General features: G+C 48.4%; 1 protein-coding gene across 2 annotated transcripts in view; it reads left to right on the top strand.

Annotated features, from left to right (window-relative positions):
• Positions 1 to 22202, top strand: part of SPTBN5 (spectrin beta, non-erythrocytic 5) — a 466593-nt gene that overhangs the window by 208558 nt on the left and 235833 nt on the right. For both annotated transcript variants that reach the window (XM_073638836.1, XM_073638835.1), the window contains exons 32-33: positions 3288 to 3467; positions 6561 to 6764. In XM_073638836.1, coding sequence (XP_073494937.1) covers positions 3288 to 3467; positions 6561 to 6764 — 384 coding nt within the window. The remainder of the gene's footprint in view (positions 1 to 3287; positions 3468 to 6560; positions 6765 to 22202) is intronic.

Below are 22202 nucleotides of genomic sequence, written 5' to 3'. Positions count from 1 at the left end.
GCAGCAGGGTCCGCTGAGGCTGATGGTGTTGGTGCAGCTTGGGTAGTATAACCCCCAACGGGAGGGGTATAGCCTCAGGGGGTCAGGTGCAGAGGATGGTGGTTGTGGAGGTGCAGGGAGGATGGTAATCAGAGACAGAGTCGGGTTGTGCAGTTCAGGGTTTTTACTTACTGCAGATGTTCCGGTCACTCCGGCCTTGAGTGACCACCCGAGCCGTGCTGCGTCCACCAGGTCCTGGACTCGGCCAACCCCCAAGTAGTTCTGGAGCGTGGTTCTGAGCTCCCGTTCTGTCCTGTCCTCGTCTCTGGCCTTCCCCACCAGGGATCCACCTAAGTCCGGCTCCCTCGGGCCTTCTGTTGGTAAAACCCTTGACTCTGGGTTCCCTGACCCTACGCGTGGTCTGCCTTCCGGGTGGATATGGTGGGTGGCCGTGGCAGATGCTGCCCACGGCCTCCGGTCTCTGGCTGAGGTATGCTGTAGCCCCCACCAGTTTGGGATCCGGTTCCCTGTTGCTAACTCTTCACCCTGTGGTTGTATTTGGGCTCTCAGAGTTCCTTCTTTCTCCCCCTCTGGGTCTTTCGTTCTCTCCTCTCTCACTCTGGGCCTGGGGCTGCTCTGCTCCTCTGCTTTCTTCCACTGCTCTGCAAAGTCTTCACTACAACAGGCTGACTGGTTGCTGTCTGCCTGTCTGACCCTGATCTTAGATGGTTCCCACCTTTTATACTCCCTCTATGTGTGAGCTCAGGTGACCAGCACCCAATGAGCTCCTATCTTTACCCAGACTGCTCCCCCTATCTGCCCCTACACTACTGGGATGGTCCACCCCCCTCCCACTCCAGCCAAGGACAGACTCGGTCGTACCTGCACATTTCTAAGTGGGAGTACCTTTGGTCTGCCCTCCGGAAATGGGATGTGTGTAGTGCATGCAGCCTTCTGAGCTCAGTCCCACACTCCATCCTTACCCGGGAGTGGAATATCACACCTCTGGGTTGAGGTGCAATACCCCTGTAGCAGCCGAATCCTCAGGGTGCTACACATGCCCTTAAAAATACTAATATTAATAAGTCAGTGCCAAATTGTTTATGAGTACGTACCATTCAGGAACCTTCATGTTGTACCCCCTGCGGCTGAATATTAATAGAGCAGTGGCTTGAAAGGTGTGAGCAGAGAAAATATAAGTAGCATTAGTTGCATAGGGTATGAAAAAATTAAGATCAGTCTCTTTTTTTTTGTTTCTTTCTGATCGCCTTTGGGATTATTGTACTTGCGCAAGAAATACAATCAGCTTAACACTTTTCATGCACTGAAATTGTATTTGATGACGCCTCAGTGACAGAAGAAAAACACTCAAAGGAAAAAAACAAAAAACAATTAAAACAAAATCGTCACGTGCTCTCCCCATAAAAACATAAACTGTATTCCAGAGACAATGCTTTTAGGCATAGCATGATTACTAATCCACACTATATAAAACATGTCCATATTAGCCGATCAAATCAACTGTATCTACAAATACCGTATATAAACATCTATACAAACGCATGTAGACAAGGAGTATTAAATGTGAAAAAAAAAGTATAGTAATCATCTAATAACCTGCAATACTATGTGTAACAATACATAAGTTCATGCTAATAACTGAAGCTTGATGGATATCTGGTGTTTAATAATGAGATCCAGTAAACCTCTTTGTTAAACGGTTATTTGGGAAAAGAAAAAACGAAGAAAAAAAATGTCATTATAAATAAATTCTTAAATATATTTAATTAGCAAATCACACCTGTTTTGTCTAGGTAGGTAATCACTGTAGTACATGAAAATGACTGCCAAATTGTGACACTGCCAGAAATCTGACCTACAATGTTAATTAGTGAGGTACCTGTGAGTAAATGCATTTTTAGGTCAAATGATAAGGAGGGACAGCAGTGTGAACAGCCTCTTCTTACCTCAGCACCCCTAGTATCTCCAGTATTAGATTAGAAACACAGGGTGGACAGCAGTGTGAGCAGTCTCTTCTTACCTCAGCACCCATGGTATCTTGGTATCTCCAGTATAATATCAGATAGAGGTGGACAGCAGTGTGAGCAGCCTCTTCTTACCTCATCACCGCCAGTATCTCCAGTATTAGATCAGAAAGACAGGGTAGACAGCAGCGTGAGCTGCCTGTTTGTACCTCAGCACCCCTGGTATCTACAGTATTACATCAGAAAGACATGGTGACCAGCAGTGTGAACAACCTAGTTTTACCTTAGCACTCCTGGTATCTCCTGTATTAGATCAGATAGACATGTACAACAGTGTGAGCAGCCTTTTCTTACCTCAGCCAGCCTGCTATCTCCATTATTAGATCAAGTACACAGTGTGGACAGCAGTGTGAACAGCCACTTCTTAACTCAGCACCCCTGCTATCTCCAGTATTAGATCAGATAGACATGGTGAACAACAGTGTGAGCAGCCTCTTCTTACCTCAGCAACCTCGGTATCTCCAGTACTGCAACAGACAGACATAGTGGACAGCAGTTTGAGCAGCCTTTTCTTACCTAAGCAGCCCAAGTATCTCCACTATTAGAACAGATAAGCAAAGTAGACAGCAGGATCATTCATAATATTGTTAAGAAATGTCTTGTCCTTAAGCTTGGACATTTGGATGAGATTGGTCTGGTTCAACTCCCAGCACCCCTACTAATCTGCTTACTGATGGGACCATTGCAGTAGAGCTTTAATACCTAGCATAGCCATTAAGTTGAAGGAAGCTGTGTTTGGTGAACAAAGAATAAGAGCAGTGAGAGCCATGGCCAGTGACAAATTCGAGTGTCAAGGGCCCACCAGAAACATTGATGTTGGTGCCTCCTATTAAGCTATATTCAATATTACCTGATCCTCATTAACAAATTCACCTATTCTTCTATATAATAACTGGGAAATTTGTAAAATAATGAGTTCCTGCCTTTGTAAAAACTGCATTAAGTGTGCTGTGCCATGCACTGCTCATTTAGGTAGGTGGGGGGGCCCACCGGGGGATTCACCTGTTCTCCTGTGGGCCAGTCCAATTCTGGCCATGGCCCTTGCAATTAGCTGATAGATTGAGTGTCGAAATTTTAACCCCCACTTGTCTGATGTCAAGGTCCGATCCTAACGATAATCTATCTATGTCAAAAACACACACAAAAAACACTTTTGTTCTATTTTTTTTTAATAATGTTCCACCTTTCAGTATTGGTAATGTACTTGTTTAATTTAGTGATGGAAGCATTTGAATATATGATTTTACTTGAAATATTTTGCAGCTCCAAGAACTTGTTGATGCAGCGGATAGTGCACTGTCTAGGTGTTCTGGGGAGCAAAATCTAAAGCTGCAACAGATACAAAACAAAGTGGTGGAGAAATGGGAGCTGATGAAGACCAAAGTAGAGAAGAGGAGAACAGACCTGGAACAGGCCCGCGAGCTCTACCTTTTCCTGGCAGCCGTAAGTGTCTGAATAACTTCTACATCATCTTTAAGTGTAAAGACCATATTTGCACATGCACATAAGAGTAAACTCAGCTCAATCGTCCATGTTCTGTAGGACCAGACTACGGTCTGATGTTTATGGTGGCCTGGGCTTTGTGCCCTTGGAAATTTCTCTGTAGGCATTGAAATAAACATGCATCCTCATCGAAATGGCCATGTTTACTGGGGGATTAGTAGAGTGGTTTGAAAGTAGATAACTTGAGAAGACAACCCCATTTCATTTAACCCAGTTGGCTGATCAGCTGGTCCCATGGGTCTGCCTTCTTTCATCCCTGCCATTCAGCTGTTACCACTGCGGAATGCCACATCTGGCTATATATTTCCATTGCAGTGACAAATTGTCGCCCACATAATGCAGATCTGGATCGAAGGAGTACAGCTCTACGATGTTCCAACAGGAAATATGGACAGGGGTTGTCTTCCTTTTAATCCCCCTTTTAGTCAATAAATATGTTAACCCTTGAGCTCTGCTTTCTAGTTGGAGCACATATATCTCCTTGATCAATATCAAGTCAGTATTGGATGTATAATTTTGCCTTTTAGGATGAGTTTCAGTTTGAGAATGACGTGTAGACAGAGGAGGAACACTAGCTGGCTGTGAATCATCATAGATAAATATAATCTAGAGCAGAGCTGTGGATCTGTCACCGAGCCTCCTTATATGAACATTAGACAGCTGTCTCTGTCGTAACTCCGTAGGTTGCAGGCTAGATCACGTCTTCGTAGTCACGTGGTCCTTGGGATGATGGTCAAGATCGAAACATCTGTAGTGTCTACAAATCAAGAGTATTTTTAGTTTCAACCTCTGAAGATCTCTGCTCTGCCCACTATTGTTTATCTGAAAACATTATACAGGGTGGGCCATTTATATGGATACACCTAAATTAAATGGGAATGGTTGGGGATATCAACTTCCTGTTTGTGGCACATTAGTATATGGGAGGGGGAAAACTTTTCCAGATGGGTGTTGACCATGGTGGCCATTTTGAAGTCGGCCATTTTGGATCCAACTTTATTTTTTTCAATGGGAAGAGGGTCATGTGACACATCAAACTTATTGAGAATTTCATAAGAAAAACAATGGTGTGCTTGGCTTTAACATAACTTTATTCTTTCATGAGTGTTTTACAAGTTTATGACCACTTATAAAATGTGTTCAAAGTGCTGCCCATTGTGTTGGATTGTCAATGCAACCCTCTTCTCCCACTCTTGACACACCGATAGCAACACCGCAGAAGAAATGATAGCACAGGCTTCCAGTATCCGTTGTTTCAGATGCTGCACATCTCTTATCTTGATGGTATGGTGTGGTATATGGGGTACAAAGATAGTGGGGCCATTCTTCATCAATGGAAACCTCAATGCCACTGGATATCTGAAATTGCTACATGATGATGTGTTGCCCTCTTTATGCACTGAAGATGGCACGTTCCCTGAGTTTTTCCAACAAGATGGTGCACCACCACATTATGGGTGTCAGGTCCGAGCATTCCTACATGAAGAGTTTCCTGTAAAGTGGATTGGTCGTCGTGGGCCAGTTGAATGGCCACCAAGGTCTCCCATTCTGACCCCCTTAGACTTTTATCTTTGGGGTCATCTGAAGGCAATTATCAATGCTGTGAAAATACGAGATGTGCAGCATCTGAAACGACGGATACTGGAAGCCTGTGCTAGCATTTCTTCTGCGGTGTTGCTATCAGTGTGTCAAGAGTGGGAGAAGAGGGTTGCATTGACAATCCAACACAATGGGCAGCACTTTGAACACATTTTATAAGTGGTCATAAACTTGTAAAAAACTAATGAAAGAATAAAGTTAAGGTAAAACCAAGAACACCATTGTTTTTCTTATGAAATTCTCAATAAGTTTAATGTGTCACATGACCCTCTTCCCATTGAAAAAAAATAAAAGTTGGATCCAAAAAGGCCGACTTCAAAATGGCCGCCATGGTCACCACCCATCTGGAAAAGTTTTTCCCCTCCCATATACTAATGTGCCACAAACAGGAAGTTGATGTCACCAACCATTCCCATTTAATTTAGGTGTATCCATATAAATGGCCCACCCTGTACATTGTATCATCACTTAGTTATAAAGGTATAGTGGGCAAGCAGCACAAATAGCCACAGGAACTGGGTGTGGAAAGGTGCAGGGCTTAATAAAACTGCTCCATAAAGGCGCATTTTGGGAGTGTTGCTGAATTTGGGACTTAAACAGTTATCGTCATTTTTTAATTTTTTCTTTCATAAATCAAAAGTAATTGTGAAAATAAAAAAACTTTGTAATATGTGTTATTACAGAAATCTGATTCTTTCTCCTCCAGGACTGATCTTTCATTATTAAAATTCTCATTTCTTGGGTAAAATCTGTCTTTAGTGAATACGGATTTTCCCATTACTGAGATAGTAGATGACAATTGGTGCACATAAAGTTCTGCGGAACTTGCAACATTTCTGCCTCTAGCTCCTCCTTCCTCCATAGAATCTTAAAAGCACCAATTGTTATGTCCTATCTCAGTAATAAGAGAATCTGTCTTCACTGAATACAGATTTTACCAGTGAATTAAGAATGAAAGATCATTTGAGGAGGAGAAAGAATCAGTTTTCTCTGATATGATATATTACAAAATTGTTTATTTTCATGTGTACTTTTGATTTATGGAATAAAAATTAAAACAACGCTTACTCTTCAAATTCGGTGTCATTGTTGGTAGATATCATCTGCTTACATATTATCTTCTTATAGAAATTGCTATCATTTCTGTCTTTAGATCCTTTATTAGAGGGTTCACTAGTTAACTGCAAGCTGTCCACTGTTGCAAGTTTTGGTCCCACCATCATCATTTGTGCTGGAACCACCTTGTCTATGGAATTTGTGGCATTGCACCTTCATAGACCCATATAAGAGAAAAGTCTGGCAAGCTGCAGCTGGTGAAACCAGGGATCAATGGTTGTTGTAAAAGAGTATCCATTTATGGCTTATTCTGTTATGTTCCAGCAATAATGTGCACAATCAATGTATCAGAGCTGTAAGTAATATTCTTCTGTGCAGGTGCGTGACTACTTCTCCTGGGCTGCAGAAATAACCCGTGAGATGAATGTCGAGGAGACAATAAGGGGAGTTCTAGCAAGTAGCGAGAGACTGAATGCCCATCAAGACCTAAAGCAGAATATGGACGCCCATCAAGAAACCTATAATAAGACAGTCGCTGTTGGACAATCCCTTCTACAGGAGGGAAAAATACCTGCAACGCAGGTAATAGAGATATAAGCACCAAACGTATTAATGCTATACAGGCACGAATATCTGATTTCATGTTTTATTATATCTGTGAACTGTACGTTGTATTTCTAGTTTTTATGTTTTAATGGATTTTTATGAACATCAAGATGCATATACATTCTGGTTTAAAGAACAGCTATTATACACCTTTTAGGGGGTATTATTATAATTTTACGGCATATCGACGGTATATTACGATCATTTAAGGCTCAATTGGCAACTCTAACAATGAACGGCTCAGGGTATTGTGTATGAAAAGCTCTGTCCCAATGACAAAACTCTAGTAACCACAACTATGATTCGGATCAGACTGTTGATCGGTAAGACTTTACTTATCGGCGGTCCTTTAATCGCCTGTTTACATAGAGACACCAAAGTAAATGATGTGCACTGAGTGATCTTTAATAGATTGTCCTGTCCACCAAGGCTGCAATAGTTCTCAAAAGTGTGAATTTACAGGGGACAATCCACCTCCAAAAACGATAATCAAAGATCATTTCACCTGATGAACGATTGTTTTCATCGGATGATCGGCAGCCTTTTACACTGCAAGATAATCGTTAAATGAGCGGTTTTAAGAATGGTTGTTGTTAATGATCATTCAGTGTAAATGAAGCAGTCTGTATGCACAGGCGTTTTTGTCACGTTTTATTCTGTGCAGACTTGTCACAAAACCTTAAGGTTTTCCTGATGTTTTAGCAAAGTGAATGAGAATCTTTAAGTGTCATGCACATGCTGCTTATTTGTGACTTGCAGATTTGGTGCAGATTTAAAAGGAATCTGCCAGCAGGTTTTTACTATGTAAGCTGAACACAGCATGAGGTAGGGGTTAAAACACAGATTTCAAGGATGCCACTCTTATCAAGCTCTGAGGTTTTGTTTGCTTATAAATGATTGTTTTAGCACAAGTAGCTTATAATTGCTGTGACTAGGTGGTCTAACACGCCCCCCTCCTGTGTGGCTCATTGTCTATGGACTTTGTACACAGGAAGCCTGGTGTGGGCGGAGTTAGCTTTCACAGCTCTGCTTCATGCTAAATTTAAAAGCTCTGATTGTGTTAGAAAGGCTGCACCCAGTAATCTAAGTGATACATTGTTGGATTCAGTTTCTCTTTGCCTACATCATTCTGCTCTCAGATGAGGTAGCAAAAACCTGCTGACAGATTCCCTTTAAATGTCAATTCTTTTAGCGATTTTGCTGAAGATTTCACTCATACTAATGAGTGGGGAAAAATCTGCACCAAAAATGCATGTAAAAAATGCATCAAAACTAGTGATGGGCGAGCACTAAAAAGGTCGGATGCTCGATGCTCAGGTCAAGCACACTGGAATACTTGGGTGCTCGACCCGAGCAACTAGCCCAATGTCTATGGGAAACTCGTGCATTTTTCAGGCGGCTCCCCCCGGCGGTCTGCAGAGGGCCTAAAAATTGCCCAAATCGATGGGAACAGTGCTCAAATGACATGGGAACGGCATGGGGAAGACTCCTGGAAGCATTTCTGACTTCCAGGTCACTTCTGTCAACAACGTTGTCAGAGGTATTACGCCACTTTTACGGACTCACAATAAAACATACGAAAACGAAACCAAAATGGATTTTCCTGGGAAATATGTTAAGGAACATCCTTTCCAGCGTAATGACTTGTATATAAAGCAAAATAAATAACTAAAAACAAAAATACTCCTCCACACCTTGGGCTATGTTCACACGTAGCGTTTTTGATGCGTTTTTGCACTTTTGTATTGCTTTCAACCGTGACAAATGCATTCACCAGGAAATGTCATTTTAACATTTTACAACCTTATCTGGCCATGTGGTGTGTGAGATATCATCAGACACATCCTGTTTCATTTATGAAGGAAGGACTCTGAAAGTCACAAAGCCTATTTTTATAGGGCCATCAGGCTGCCTTTACTATTCTTAAAGGGCCAGCAGTCGGCCCTCGCTATTTTTAGAGAGCCATCAGCCGGCTATGTTTTATTGTTCCCATTACTAAAGAGTGGGTTTCCTATACTGTTATTGCGTATGCAGTGAGTGGCAGGGCTACCCAAAATTTTGACTCACCCCAATACCACTTTGAAAATTTGGACGCACCCCAATACCCTTTTGAAGAGACTTAGAGGAGGGCCTCCTGAAAACAATGTTCCCATTATTAGGAAGTAAGTCTCCCATTGTGTTTGCCTATGCAGTGAATGCAAGGGTTGCCAAAAATTTGGAGGCACTTCAATGCCCCTTGGAAGAGACCTAGAGGAGGGGCTCATAAAAAATGTTCCCATTATAAAGGAGCTGGTCTCCTATACTTGTAATGCCCATGCACTAAGTGTATGGGCTGACAAACATTTACCCCTGGGGGGTATACATGAACATACTGTATAAAAAAAATTGTTTACGGGCATCATAAACACCCTTTAAAAAAATTATGTGGGTGTTGCATCACGGACCACGGTCACCCTGGTGATATGGTGGTGGAGGATGAGGAGAAGGAGGAGGACAAGAGCAAATAGCCAAAATCAAGAAGCTTATACCCATGTGTGGGTGTGAAGAGGTGCATGGGAATATACCTCCCAAGAAAAGACACTGGATTTGAGTTTATGTTACGCTGCTATTGACGCACCCCTGGGCCTGTGTCGCGCAGCGTTGCGCACGCGGGAGCTTACCCGGAGCCGGATCTGTTGAGGGTTGTAGTCTCGTGGCGGTGACCCGGTCCATGCCCAGGGAGTCAGACTAAGTGGCGCTGTATTAGCGGTAGATGTTGTACGACTACGCCACCCGTTGAATGCAGCGAAGGAGCTGCCGCTGCAGGGCAGACCGCTGAGGCCGGTGGTAGGATTGTGCAGCGTGATAGTATCACCCCCAACGGGAGGGGTATGGCCTCAGGGCAGCCGACGTGGATGATGGGGGTAGCAGGAACCACTCGGAGACGGTACGTGTAGTTCAGGGTCTTTACTGGTGACAAAGATAGACCCTCCCGGAGTACTGCTAGCGATTGGGGCCTGGTCAGTCCTTGAGCAGATGGGATCTCCCCTGGCCAGGCGGAGTTGTAGGCCTCCCAAACTAACTGTACTCTTCTGGCTACCTTGCTAGAGGTGGGTATAAGTAGCCCACGTCCCTGAGTGTACCGTGTGGTGCTCACCCGTATGGCCGGTGACTCGGGGCCTTCTAGTAGCTTCCGCTCCACGACGGCAGTGCTGGTCCCACGCGTGTGACCGTGCCTTCGGGTTTCTTGGCCAGAGGACCTGAAATCCCCTGCCGGTCGGTTTCTGCTGCTGGATAGGAGTTAGTCCCCACAGCCTCGGACTCCGGGTCCGGTGATAGCTTCTCAGTCAGGGCGAGCTCTGCAGCTGCCAGCCCCTGACTCCTTGTAGCACTGCGCCCACAGAGCTCCTGATGTTCTTTTCCTATATCTGCTTCTCTTCTCTGTCTCTACTTCTTCTCTACACACTAACCCTGCCTCAGCCCTAGGTTTATATAGGGGAAGTCCTTCCCCTCCCAGGACTGGGCAGGAGGTGTGGCATGCATAGGATTCCTGACCAAGAGACCTCCCACCTGCTCTCAGACATAACATTGCTGTTACTGTGGAAACCAGACCCCTGGGGTGCCACATTCCCCCTAGTGAAATTTAGTACTCCGGGACTAAACATATTTTTAAACATAACAAGGTATAAACAATAATAGTACAATAAGAAAAACATATAAAGATGGTCACGGCGTGTCCGCAACCGGGTGCAGTTTTTGAAGAAAAGCAAGGTGTCCATTTCACCAAAACAGGGAGACGTAACCAGGTAGGGGTCTGTCCTGCCCCGAGTCCTTAACAGTCTTTAGTCCATTCCTAGGTTACGCTCCAACCATGTATAAGGATTCCCGGTAAATCCACCAAGGACTCCTATAAATAACTAGAAACACATAATTATACACAAGCAACAAGAAAAACAGGTAACCACAAATAAAACAATTTATACACTTCAAATCCTCCAACGTGCGGGTAACTGGCCTCTAGTGGCCCTAGTGGACCTACGGAGCTGACTGTCTAGCCCTGAACTACAGGGTGTAGGAGCTGTCAAGGGTAAACTGGGCAGCTGTCTACCGGCTCTTTGGCTCACTAGGGGTACGGCAGGCTCACTATAAGCAGAGGGTTGATCCTCCTGTTCTGCTTGTGTGGAGTCTTCTGCCTCCTGGACCGGCTGCTCTTCCAGCTCTACCTGTTGCTCCGTAGGCACTTGGGATGCTGGTTGGAGGAACGTGAGGACGGGTACCACAACTGCACCATTGACTTGAGTCCAGGACCGAGGGAAGTCTCCGAGCACAGTACTAACCATATCTTCCCTTTCCTCTACGGGTCGATGGTCTTCTTGTTCCTCTTCAGGGTTCCGTAGCTGTTCAGGACACTTCTTCAGGTGATCCCGGGATACAATGGCTATGGTCTCCCCTCCGTCTTTACTGATGGTACAGACTTTCGGCTTCTCGTGGCTTGAGGGCAGTACGGTGTACGGGTCCTTCTCCCACTGGTCGTCCAACTTGTGGAGCCGTCTTTTCCTCTTCAAGACCTGCTCTCCGGGTACCAGGGGAACAGCGGGAGCATACTGGTTGTAAGTTTTCTCTTGTCTTTCCCTAGCCTGACAGAGACTTCGCTCCACGCTCTCCTGTACTTTCCGGTACTGCTGCTGCCTCTCTGTGTCCCAGTCTGCTTCTGGTGAAGTGTCCTCGGGTGTCAGGACTCCCATTTCCAGGTCAACAGGTAACTTACCAGGTCTCGCCCTCATTAGGTAAGCCGGGGTACAGTTGGTGGAACCTACCGGGATGTGGTTGTATAGGTCCACTAGATCGGGCAGCTTCTCAGGCCACAGACTGCGTTCTTCCAGGGGCAACGTTTTCAGGAGATCCATTACCACCTGGTTCATTTTCTCACAAAGTCCATTAGTTTGCGGATGATAGGGTGTCGTCCTTATCTTCCGGCAGCCATACAGATTGCAGAATTCCTGGAAGACCTCCGCTTCAAAGGCAGGTCCCTGGTCCGTCAGCACTTGGTCCGGGTACCCGTGTGGACGGCAGAAGTGCTGCTGGAAGGCTCTAGCTGCTGTTTGAGCCGTTAAGTCCTTAACGGGGACGACAACCAAGAACCGGGAGTAATGATCCACAATGGTTAACGCGTAGACGTAGCCACTTCTGCTTGGGGTCAGTTTTACATGATCCAAGGCTACCAGTTCCAACGGCTGCCGGGTGACGATGGACTGCAGGGGAGTCTTCTGGCTGGCACGGTCCTTCCTTCTTAGGTTGCACGGGCCACAGTCTCTGCACCACCTCTCGATGGTTCCCCTCATGCCTACCCAGTGGAACCGCCCACGCAGCAGGAACTCCAGCTTCTTCCATCCGAAGTGTCCAGCCCCGTCGTGGTATGCCTCCATCACCATGGCTGCATCTCTCCGTGGCACCACTACTTGCCAGATTAGTTCATGCGTCCGGGAGTTAACCATTCTGCGGCACAACTTCCCCTTGTAAAGGAACAGTCGACTCTTCTCAGCCCACAGTTGCTTGGCTTCCTCCGGAGCGTCTGGGTCAAGGCGAGCCTCTGGCCGAGTCAGCATCTCCTTTACCAGCCGGACGGCAGGGTCACTGTCTTGCGTTTCCTCCCAGTTGTAGTGAGGCAAGGGGTTAAACGTAGCGGCTTGCTTACTCCTTACCCGATGGGAATACTGGATAGTCCCATGACGGTGGAACGCGGGGAGTTCGACTTCTTCCAGTCCCTCTGGATCTTCTCCTACGTCCGGTAGGTTTGGCATCCTGGACAGGGCATCCGCGTTGGTATTGGAGCGTCCTGCCCGGTATTTGATTGTGAACTCGTAGTTGGACAGACGGGCCATCCATCTCTGCTCTAGGGCACCGAGTCTTGCCGTGTCCAGGTGTGTCAACGGCTTGTTATCCGTGTACACGGTGAACCGGGAAGAAGCGAGGTAGTGCTTAAAGCGTTCGGTGACTGCCCACACCACTGCCAGGAACTCTAGCTTAAATGAGCTGTAATTCTCAGGGTTTCTTTCGGTGGGTCGCAGTTTTCGGCTAGCGTAAGCGATTACTAGTTCTTTCCCCTGCTGGATCTGGGACAGTACGGCTCCTAGCCCGATGTTACTTGCGTCGGTGTAGAGGATAAAGGGCTGGCTGTTATCAGGGTACGCCAGGATTTCATCCCCCGTGAGGGCCATCTTCAGCTGGCGGAAGGACTCTTCTTCTAACTTCTCCCATTTGAAGGGCGGCTTCTGGTTCTTGGCCTTCCGAGACTGGCCTATCAGGAGGTCCTGCATAGGAGCTGCCTTTTTGGTGAAACCGGGGATGAATCTGCGGTAATAGCCTACCAACCCGAGGAACTGCCGCACTTCCTTTACACTGGAGGGACTTGGCCTTTCCTTAATTGCGGTGATCTTATCAGGGTCGGGAGCCACTCCGTCAGCGCTCACCACGTGTCCCAGGTACTGCACCTTTGGTTTCAAGAGGTGACACTTGGAGGGTTTTACCTTTAAGCCGTAGCTTGCCAGAGCTTCGAACACTTCCGCCAGGTGTTTCAGGTGGTCCTCATAAGTCTTGGAATATACAATGACATCGTCCAGGTACAACAGGACCGTCTCGAAGTTTCTGTGGCCCAGACAGCACTCCATTAATCGTTGGAAGGTTCCCGGTGCGTTGCAGAGTCCGAACGGCATGCAGGTAAACTCGCTAAGTCCCATCGGGGTGGTGAATGCGGTCTTCTCCCGGTCCGCCTCTGCTACAGGAACCTGCCAGTACCCGCTAGTGAGATCCAAGGTAGAGAAGAAGTTAGCAGATCTTAAAGCAGCCAAAGACTCCTCTATCCTTGGTAAGGGGTACGCATCCTTGTGTGTGATACGGTTAATTTTCCGGTAATCTACACACATCCTCATGGTGTTGTCTTTCTTTTTGACTAAGACTAGTGGAGCTGCCCAGGGGCTACAGCTATCCCTGATCACCCCAGCCTCCTTCATGTCCCTAAGCATCCCCTTGGCGTGTTGGTAGTGTGCAGGGGGTACGGGTCGATACCTCTCTTTTATGGGAAGATGGTCTCCCGTGGGGATGTGGTGTTCTACCCCTTTGACTCGCCCGAAGTCTAACGGGTGTTTACTAAACACTCTCTCGTACTCTTGAACCACCCGATAGACTCCCTGTTTCTGGTGTGAGGGAGTGGAGTCAGTACCCAAATGTAGTTGCTGACACCAGTCCTCCATTGTTTCCTTAGAGCCGTTACCTTCCTCCGGGGAAGATGGAGGCAAGGGTTCTACGGACTGTATGGAATTTTGATTGATGGTATACAATTTGGCTAGCGTGGCATACCGGGGCAGGTACACTTCCCTCTTCCCGATATTTATTATGCGAACGGGCACCCTCCCATGGCGTACATTGACCACCCCCCGTGCTGTCAAAATGGTGGGCCTACTGTCTGAGTAAACTGGTTCTACCATTGCCTGGTAATCTCTACCTCTCAGACCAATAGCTGCCGGCACCAAATCATCATTTCACTTTTTGGGGGCATGGCAATAGGGAAAGGGTCACACATTCTTACGCTACCAATCTCACCACCGGAGAGTTCTATCTGTTGCCGTCGCATCAGTGCCCGGATCTCTTTCTGGAGCACTCGCTGCTGGCCGGAGCTGGCATTCTTGGCAACCTGTTGTAAAAGGAAAATCACCTCTGCAAGACAATTTTCAATTACATTAGTTCCTAGAGTTATCTTTGGGTGACTCTCGTGTTTGTCAATGTCTACAATGATCAGTCCCTGTGCTGCCAGTTCGACTCTACCGATTTTAATGGTCACCTCTTTAAATCTAATCTGTGGCACGGGCTGACCATTGCTGGCGATGATACTCAAGTCGTCGTCAGGGTAGCGGGTGATATCCGAGTCATTCCAGTACTGCTTGAAGAGCACGTACGGGATAGTGGTGACCTGTGACCCGGTGTCCAATAGGGCACTCATAGGGATGCCATCCAGTACCACAGGCAAGACTGGACGTCCTCCCACATATCTGTCGCGCCAGTTCGATGGGCCTGATGATCTTTTTCCTGGGGGTTGGCCCTCTACCCCAGGTTGTGCCAGTTTAAAGGACAGTACCTTGCCATATGTCCGGGTTGATTGCAGCGGCGGCAGATGGGTTGTCCGTCCTCGTTGTATCGGTCGCTGGGTCTTCCTCTGGCCGGTGGGGTCCTCCTTGGTCGACGCCACGGGATGTCCTCCGGTCCGGATGCCAGCTGGATCTTCCCTGGAGTGGAAACCTGTAAAGACTGCACAGTTCGGGTTAGCGCAGCAACGCTTTTAGCTAGCTCTTGGACCTGATGGTGCAGGTCTGGAGCCGGGTCATTGTTCAAAGCCTGCGCATCAGCTCCCACAGGCCCTGCCGACAAGGGCGCCGCCTCCTGGTGGTAAGTGGTAGTGGGGCGTCTGTGGGTCACAACGCCACCTGGTGCTGGTTCTCGGAGCACCCGGATGGCTCTGTCCTTGAACTGTGCAAATCCCAGATGAGGGTCCTGTAAGGCCATTGCCCGCAACTGGGTTCGGTGGGCATTGCAATATAAACCCTCTATAAATTGTTCAGTCAACAGCCTGTCCTTGTCTCCCACGCCGTCAGGGTCGGTCTGCTTAATGGCTCTCAGGGCCTCTTGTAGGTTCAGGGCATAGTCCCTTATACTCTCATGTGCCCGCTGTTTGCACCCGTAGAATCTAAGCTTGATCTCGGCTGAGGTGCGGGTATCAAAGGTGTCCCTCAGCCGGGTTAGTATCTCTGCGACAGTCCTCCTCCCAGGTGGCCAGGACTTTACCTCCCTTTGGGCTGCCCCGGTTAATTGGGCCACCAGGATGCTCACTTTTTGCTCCTCTGTGAGGGGATACACCTGGAAGAGGCTATCCAGCTTTTCTCTAAAGTCATGCAGGGTATGTGACTCCCCTGAGTACTGGGGTAGCCAGGCTGCCCCCGGGATATAGGGCATGGTGAAAGGCATGACCGCAACAGCGGTGGCGCTGGCGGGGGTTGAAGCGGTGAAGCTCTCCTCCGTATCCGACATCCTTCTCCCCCCTAGTGGACCGTGGCCTACCTTGCGATGATCCTCTTCCGTAGGCCGCGGCTCCACAGTGGATCGTCAGGGTTGAGGACCTTCCGTCGCGCTCCTGTGACGTCGGCGTCTGCTGGGCTCCTTCCAGGACCTTACGCAACGTCCGGACGTGAGGCGGGGCTTCAGTTCTCGCGCGCTTTCGGAGTCCACGCCCCTCTTCTTCCCGCGCGGCGTCCTCAAGATGGCGTCCAATGGCGGGAAAACTCCACGGCTGGCGGGAAGAAGGCCGAAGATGGCGCCGAATGGCGGGAAAACTCCACCGATGGCGGGAAGGAAGCGGAAGATGGCGCCGGATGGCGGGAATCTTCACCACAGGTAAGTTTGAACAGTCTTTTTCAGGCACGCAGTACCCGGTGGTTGCGGGCACGAGATCCTGCCGACTACGCCAAAAGTTGACGCACCCCTGGGCCTGTGTCGCGCAGCGTTGCGCACGCGGGAGCTTACCCGGAGCCGGATCTGTTGAGGGTTGTAGTCTCGTGGCGGTGACCCGATCCGTGCCCAGGGAGTCAGACTAAGTGGCGCTGTATTAGCGGTAGATGTTGTACGACTACGCCACCCGTTGAATGCAGCGAAGGAGCTGCCGCTGCAGGGCAGACCGCTGAGGCCGGTGGTAGGATTGTGCAGCGTGATAGTATCACCCCCAACGGGAGGGGTATGGCCTCAGGGCAGCCGACGTGGATGATGGGGGTAGCAGGAACCACTCGGAGACGGTACGGTGTAGTTCAGGGTCTTTACTGGTGACAAAGATAAACCCTCCCGGAGTACTGCTAGCGATTGGGGCCTGGTCAGTCCTTGAGCAGATGGGATCTCCCCTGGCCAGGCGGAGTTGTAGGCCTCCCAAACTAACTGTACTCTTCTGGCTACCTTGCTAGAGGCGGGTATAAGTAGCCCACGTCCCTGAGTGTACCGTGTGGTGCTCACCCGTATGGCCGGTGACTCGGGGCCTTCTAGTAGCTTCCGCTCCACGACGGCGGTGCTGGTCCCACGCGTGTGACCGTGCCTTCGGGTTTCTTGGCCAGAGGACCTGAAATCCCCTGCCGGTCGGTTTCTGCTGCTGGATAGGAGTTAGTCCCCACAGCCTCGGACTCCGGGTCCGGTGATAGCTTCTCAGTCAGGGCGAGCTCTGCAGCTGCCAGCCCCTGACTCCTTGTAGCACTGCGCCCACAGAGCTCCTGATGTTCTTTTCCTATATCTGCTTCTCTTCTCTGTCTCTACTTCTTCTCTACACACTAACCCTGCCTCAGCCCTAGGTTTATATAGGGGAAGTCCTTCCCCTCCCAGGACTGGGCAGGAGGTGTGGCATGCATAGGATTCCTGACCAAGAGACCTCCCACCTGCTCTCAGACATAACATTGCTGTTACTGTGGAAACCAGACCCCTGGGGTGCCACACTATCATTCGGTGGTGTTGAGAAGTCTGGCCCAATCCAGCCCTTGTTTATTTTTATAAGAGTCAGCCTGTCAGCATTTTCAGTTGACAGGTGGATGCGCTTATCAGTTATAATTCCACCGGCGGCACTAAAAACCCGCTCTGATAAAACACTGGCGGCAGGGCAGGTCAGGACCTCCAAGGCATAGAGAGCCAGTTCATTCCACGTATCCAGCTTGGATACCCAATAATTTTAAGGCACAGAGGAATCACGGAGGACGTTGGTACGGTCGGCAAGGTACTCCCTCAGCATCTTCCCAAACTTTGCACTCCTTGTAAGAGTACCCCGCGCCTCAGGGCTTGTGCGATGGGAGGGGCTGAGAAACTTCTCCCTGAATTTTGACAGTGTTCCCCTGCCTCTGCTAGATTGCATTTGTGTCTCTCTCGTCTGTAGTCCTTGGTTGTCCAAGGAACTATGACCTCTGCCACCAGCGTTTTCAGATGGGATTTTTTTCAAATTCAAGTTTTTTTTTATTTTTTGTGTTGAAAAAGTACAAGAAAATACAATATACATAGTAAAAGGGGTAACGTAACTATAAATCTATGCATAACTACAGTACATTGGGGGGGTGCAGGGAGGGTTTTCCATCAATATCCAGATCAAGCATGTATTTTTCCATATGAAAGATAGAGAGAGAGGGAGCGGACCACGGCAGACCACCAATCAATAGAGTGTGATTATGATCATTGTTGTGACGACATCCCGGATAACTTTAGTTGGGGGCTAGATGGTAGGCGTCAGAGTTTTGGAAATCCATCCAATCCCTCCAAATCACACAGTATCTATCAACATCAGCCGGTGAGATGGCAATCAGATGCTCCATCCTATTAAGGAGGGAGATCTCCGCAAACCATTCCTCCACAGTGGGTGGGTCTCTGCTTTTCCAGTGTCGTGGAATGACATTCTTAGCCGCCTGTATTAGGTAGCCTATTGATGACCTTTTATAACTACGTTTACTTATTGGTAACATTGATAAAAGGAGGGCTTCTGGCGTATTAGGGATAGTCAAACCAGTTATTTTCTCAATCATGGGAACCACCTTTGCCCAAAATGCATTTATTATAGGGCACCCCCACCATATGTGTGACATTGTCCCTTCCCCCTCCCCACATCTCCAACATCTGTCTGAGACCACTGGGTACCATCTAAGAAGGACTGCTGGTACCCGGTACCATCTAGAGATAATTTTGAAGGAGGTTTCCTGAGCTTTGGACCCTATTGAGGTTTTATGTGTTAGGAAGAAACATTTATCCCATTGTGAGTCAGAGAAGGACTTCCCCAGTTCCCTTTCCCATGCACCGCAGAATCCTGGCCTATTGTCAGCTACCTGGGCAATGAGGAGATTATACAGTAGGGAGATGGAGTGTGTAGGGGGTGACAATGATAGGCACAATTTTTCAAAGTTTGTGAGATCTCTATGAAGATGTGTGCGCTTCTTCACAGTTGAATAGAAGTGTTGTAATTGACTATATTCAAAATTAGCCTTCGGGGAAGTGGCTCTTCCCTGTAACAAGTCATTGAGGGGGAGCAGCGAAGTGTTGGAGATGACATGAGAAAAGAATATCGGATGGGATTTGTTTGAACCGAGAAATCTATTTGCAGATAGTCCTGGTGGGAAATCCGGATTATCTGAAATCGGGAGCAAGGGGCCCTGGGGGTCGATTAAGGATAAGCTTTTTTTATGGGATCTCAATGCCAGAGCAGTGGCATAAGTACTATATGACATAAGGCCAAGAGAGGGGACAGTTAAATGGGCACACCATGGGAGAGTGCAGATGGGATTTTTTTAATAGTTCTGCAACAAGGGCCTTCTGGTACTGCCCCATTTTTGTAGACCTGTCCGCTTCACAAATAAGAGATATAAAGTTCTCCTTGTAGCGTGGGTCTAGGAGTGTCACCAACCAGTAATGACTGTCACCCAAAATTTTGAGAACGCGAGGGTCATGGGAAAGGCAGCGTAACATAAACTCAGCCATGCGTGCCAGACTACTAACAGGCAAGACTTCTGTGTCCTCACCAAGAGGACGAGTGACCATGCTGTCCTCCTCCTCCCTGTCCTCAGGCCATCCATGCTGAACAGGCGGTATGACAGTCGTGCGGGTAGTACCGTCTATAGCGCAAGAAATTAGCTCCTGTTCTTCCTCTTCCTCTTACTCATTGTCACCCAATCCACGTTGGGATGAGAAGAGGCTGGGCTGTGTGTAATCACCCTGTATGGTTCCTTGCTCCATCTCATCGTGCTCCGCCTGCAATGCATCCTCTTTGATTGTGAGCAGAGAGCATTTCAGAAGACAGAGAAGTGGGATGGTGACGCTAATTATGGCATCATCGCCGCTTACCATCTTGGTGGAGTCCTCAAAGTTTTGGAGGATGGTACCTATGTCTGACATCCATGTCCATTTCTGAGGTCTTATGTGTGGAGTCTGAACTGAATACTGATGGCCTTGTTGATGCTGGTACTCAACAACTGCCCTCTTCTGCTCACAAATCCTTCCCAACATCTGCAGTGTAGAGTTCCAACACGTGGGCGCATCACACACCAGTCTGTGAGCCGGAAGCTGCAAATACTGCTGAAACAAGGCAAGGGCGGCGGAAGCTGTAGGTGACTTTTTAAATGGGCACACAGGCGGCGTACTTTAACAAGCAGATCCGGCAGCTCCGGGTAGGATTTGAGAAACTGCTGAACCACGAGGTTAAGCACATGGGCCAGGCATTGTACGTGTGTGAGCTCGCCTCGCCTCAGAGCCGCCACCAGGTTCCGGCCATTGTCACACACGACCATGCCTGGCTGTAGGTTCAGCGGTGTGAGCCACAGATCTGCCTGCTCTTTCAGAGCTGTCCACAACTCTTCAGCATTGTGCGGTTTGTCACCTAAGCATATTAGCTTCAGCACAGCCTGTTGCTGCATGGCCGAGGCAGTGCTGCAGTGCTTCCAGCTTGTGACTGATGTGGTCATTTCGGAGATGGAGGCTGAAGAGGAAGAGGAGGCTTAAGAGGATGAGGTGCAGGAGCTGTAGACTGTGGGGGCAACCCTGATTGACCTAGGGCCTGCAATCCTTGGCGTCGGGAGGACGTGTTCCGTCCCAAGGTCCGACTGGGTCCCAGCTTCCACTATGTTAACCCAGTGTGCCGTCAGCAAGATGTACCGTCCCTGCCGACAAGCACTTGTCCATATGTCCGTGCTGAGGTGGACTTTCCCGGTAACTGCGTTGTTGAGGCTAATGTTTTGGGACATGTGCTTGTGTAATGCGGGGACGGCACACCGGGAGAAATAGTGGCGGCTGGGGACCGAGTACCGAGGGACAGCCGCCATCAGGTTGCGGAATGCTTCCGTCTCCACGAGCCTAAAAGGCAACATTTCGAGCGCAAGCATTCGTGAAATGTGGGAATTTAGTAGTGTGGCCTGTGGGGCGTTGGCTGCGTATTTGCGCTTGCGTTCCAAGGACTGGGGTATGGACAACTGAATGCTGCGCTGGGACAAGGACGTGGACGTGCTTCCTGATGCTGCTACTTGAGAGTGTGCAACGACAGGTGCAGGGCAGGAGGCATCTTCGCATGCACCATGGACAGGGGATTGGCTTGCATGCACAACAGCGGAAGAAGCAGTGGTGCCACCCGCAGACACTGTTCCTGGACCCTGGGGTTCGGCCCACAAAGTCGGGTGCTTTGCTGCCATGTGCCTGATCATGCGGGTGGTTGTCAGGCTGCTAGTTTTACCACACCTGCTGATACTGCCCTGGCAGGTGGTGCAAATGGCCTTTTTGGGGTTATCAGCAGAGTCTTTTAAAAACAACCAGTCTCGGGAAGACCTAGCTGTACTGGCAACTTCCTTCATCTTGGTGTTACGGGGAACGGTTGCCTGCCTTCTGTCTGCGGCCACCACACTGCTTATTCCTGCCTGTTGGGGTGCTCTACCTTCCTCCCCCTGTGTGCTGCTGTCCTTGCTCAGTATGTCCTCCTGCCATGTTGGGTCAGTTACTATATCATCCACCACCTCGTCTTCCAGTTCCGCACTCTGGTCCTCCTCCGGACTTTTTGGCAATTGTGTCTCATCATCGTCCACCTCTTGGGACACTTTGCCACCATCGCCTTCGTGTGACCGTGGCTGCTCAAATATTTGGGCATCGCTACATGCGATCTCCTCTTGCCCCACTTCAAGTGGACCGGGCGAGAGGCTCGAATCTATAAATGGAAAAGTGAACAGCTCTTCAGAGTATCCAAGTGTGGGATCAGTTGTCTCCGGGCACTCGGCATGGTGGGAGGAAGGAGGATCAGGGTGAGGAATATGCAGTCCAGACTCACAGCTACTGAGACTTGACCATGTGGAAGAGAGGGTGCTGGTGGTGGCAAAGTGACTGGAAGCATTATCCGCTATCCAACCAACAATCTTTTGACACTGCTCTGGGTTCAATAGTGGTGTGCTGCGGACCCCTAGGAATTGGGACATGAAGGTCGGGCGAGAAGATGTGGGTGTTTGTTGTGGCACAATTTCAGCTTGCCCACGGCCTCTGCATGCACCATCACCATCATGTCCAGTTCCCCGTCCCTTGCCATGCGCCTTGCCCATTTTAAATGGAGGACAATGTCTTCCACGCTCACTACAAATGGTTGAATTTGGAGCGAAGTTATATGTAATCCGTGTGATGGAGAAACCACAGTTTTAAATACCTGGCCTGTAGGTAACTATTTCAAACAGCAAACCAGTGTCAAAAACTTTGCTGACACACTGAAAAAATTTTTTAATGGAGGCTAGAAATGACAGTATTTTCTGAAAAAGTATATGTGATCCGTGTGACGGACTAACCACAGTTTTAAATACCTGGCCTGTAGTTAACTATTTTGAACAGCAAACTGGTGTCAATTTCTTCACTGACACACTG

Source organism: Phyllobates terribilis, unplaced genomic scaffold (assembly GCF_046119375.1).
Source record: "Phyllobates terribilis strain yellow unplaced genomic scaffold, ASM4611937v1 Scaffold_7__3_contigs__length_470593459, whole genome shotgun sequence".
Lineage (NCBI taxonomy): Eukaryota > Metazoa > Chordata > Amphibia > Anura > Dendrobatidae > Phyllobates > Phyllobates terribilis.
Note: the sequence above shows the minus strand (reverse complement) of the source record. Positions and strands in the feature narration are given on the sequence as shown.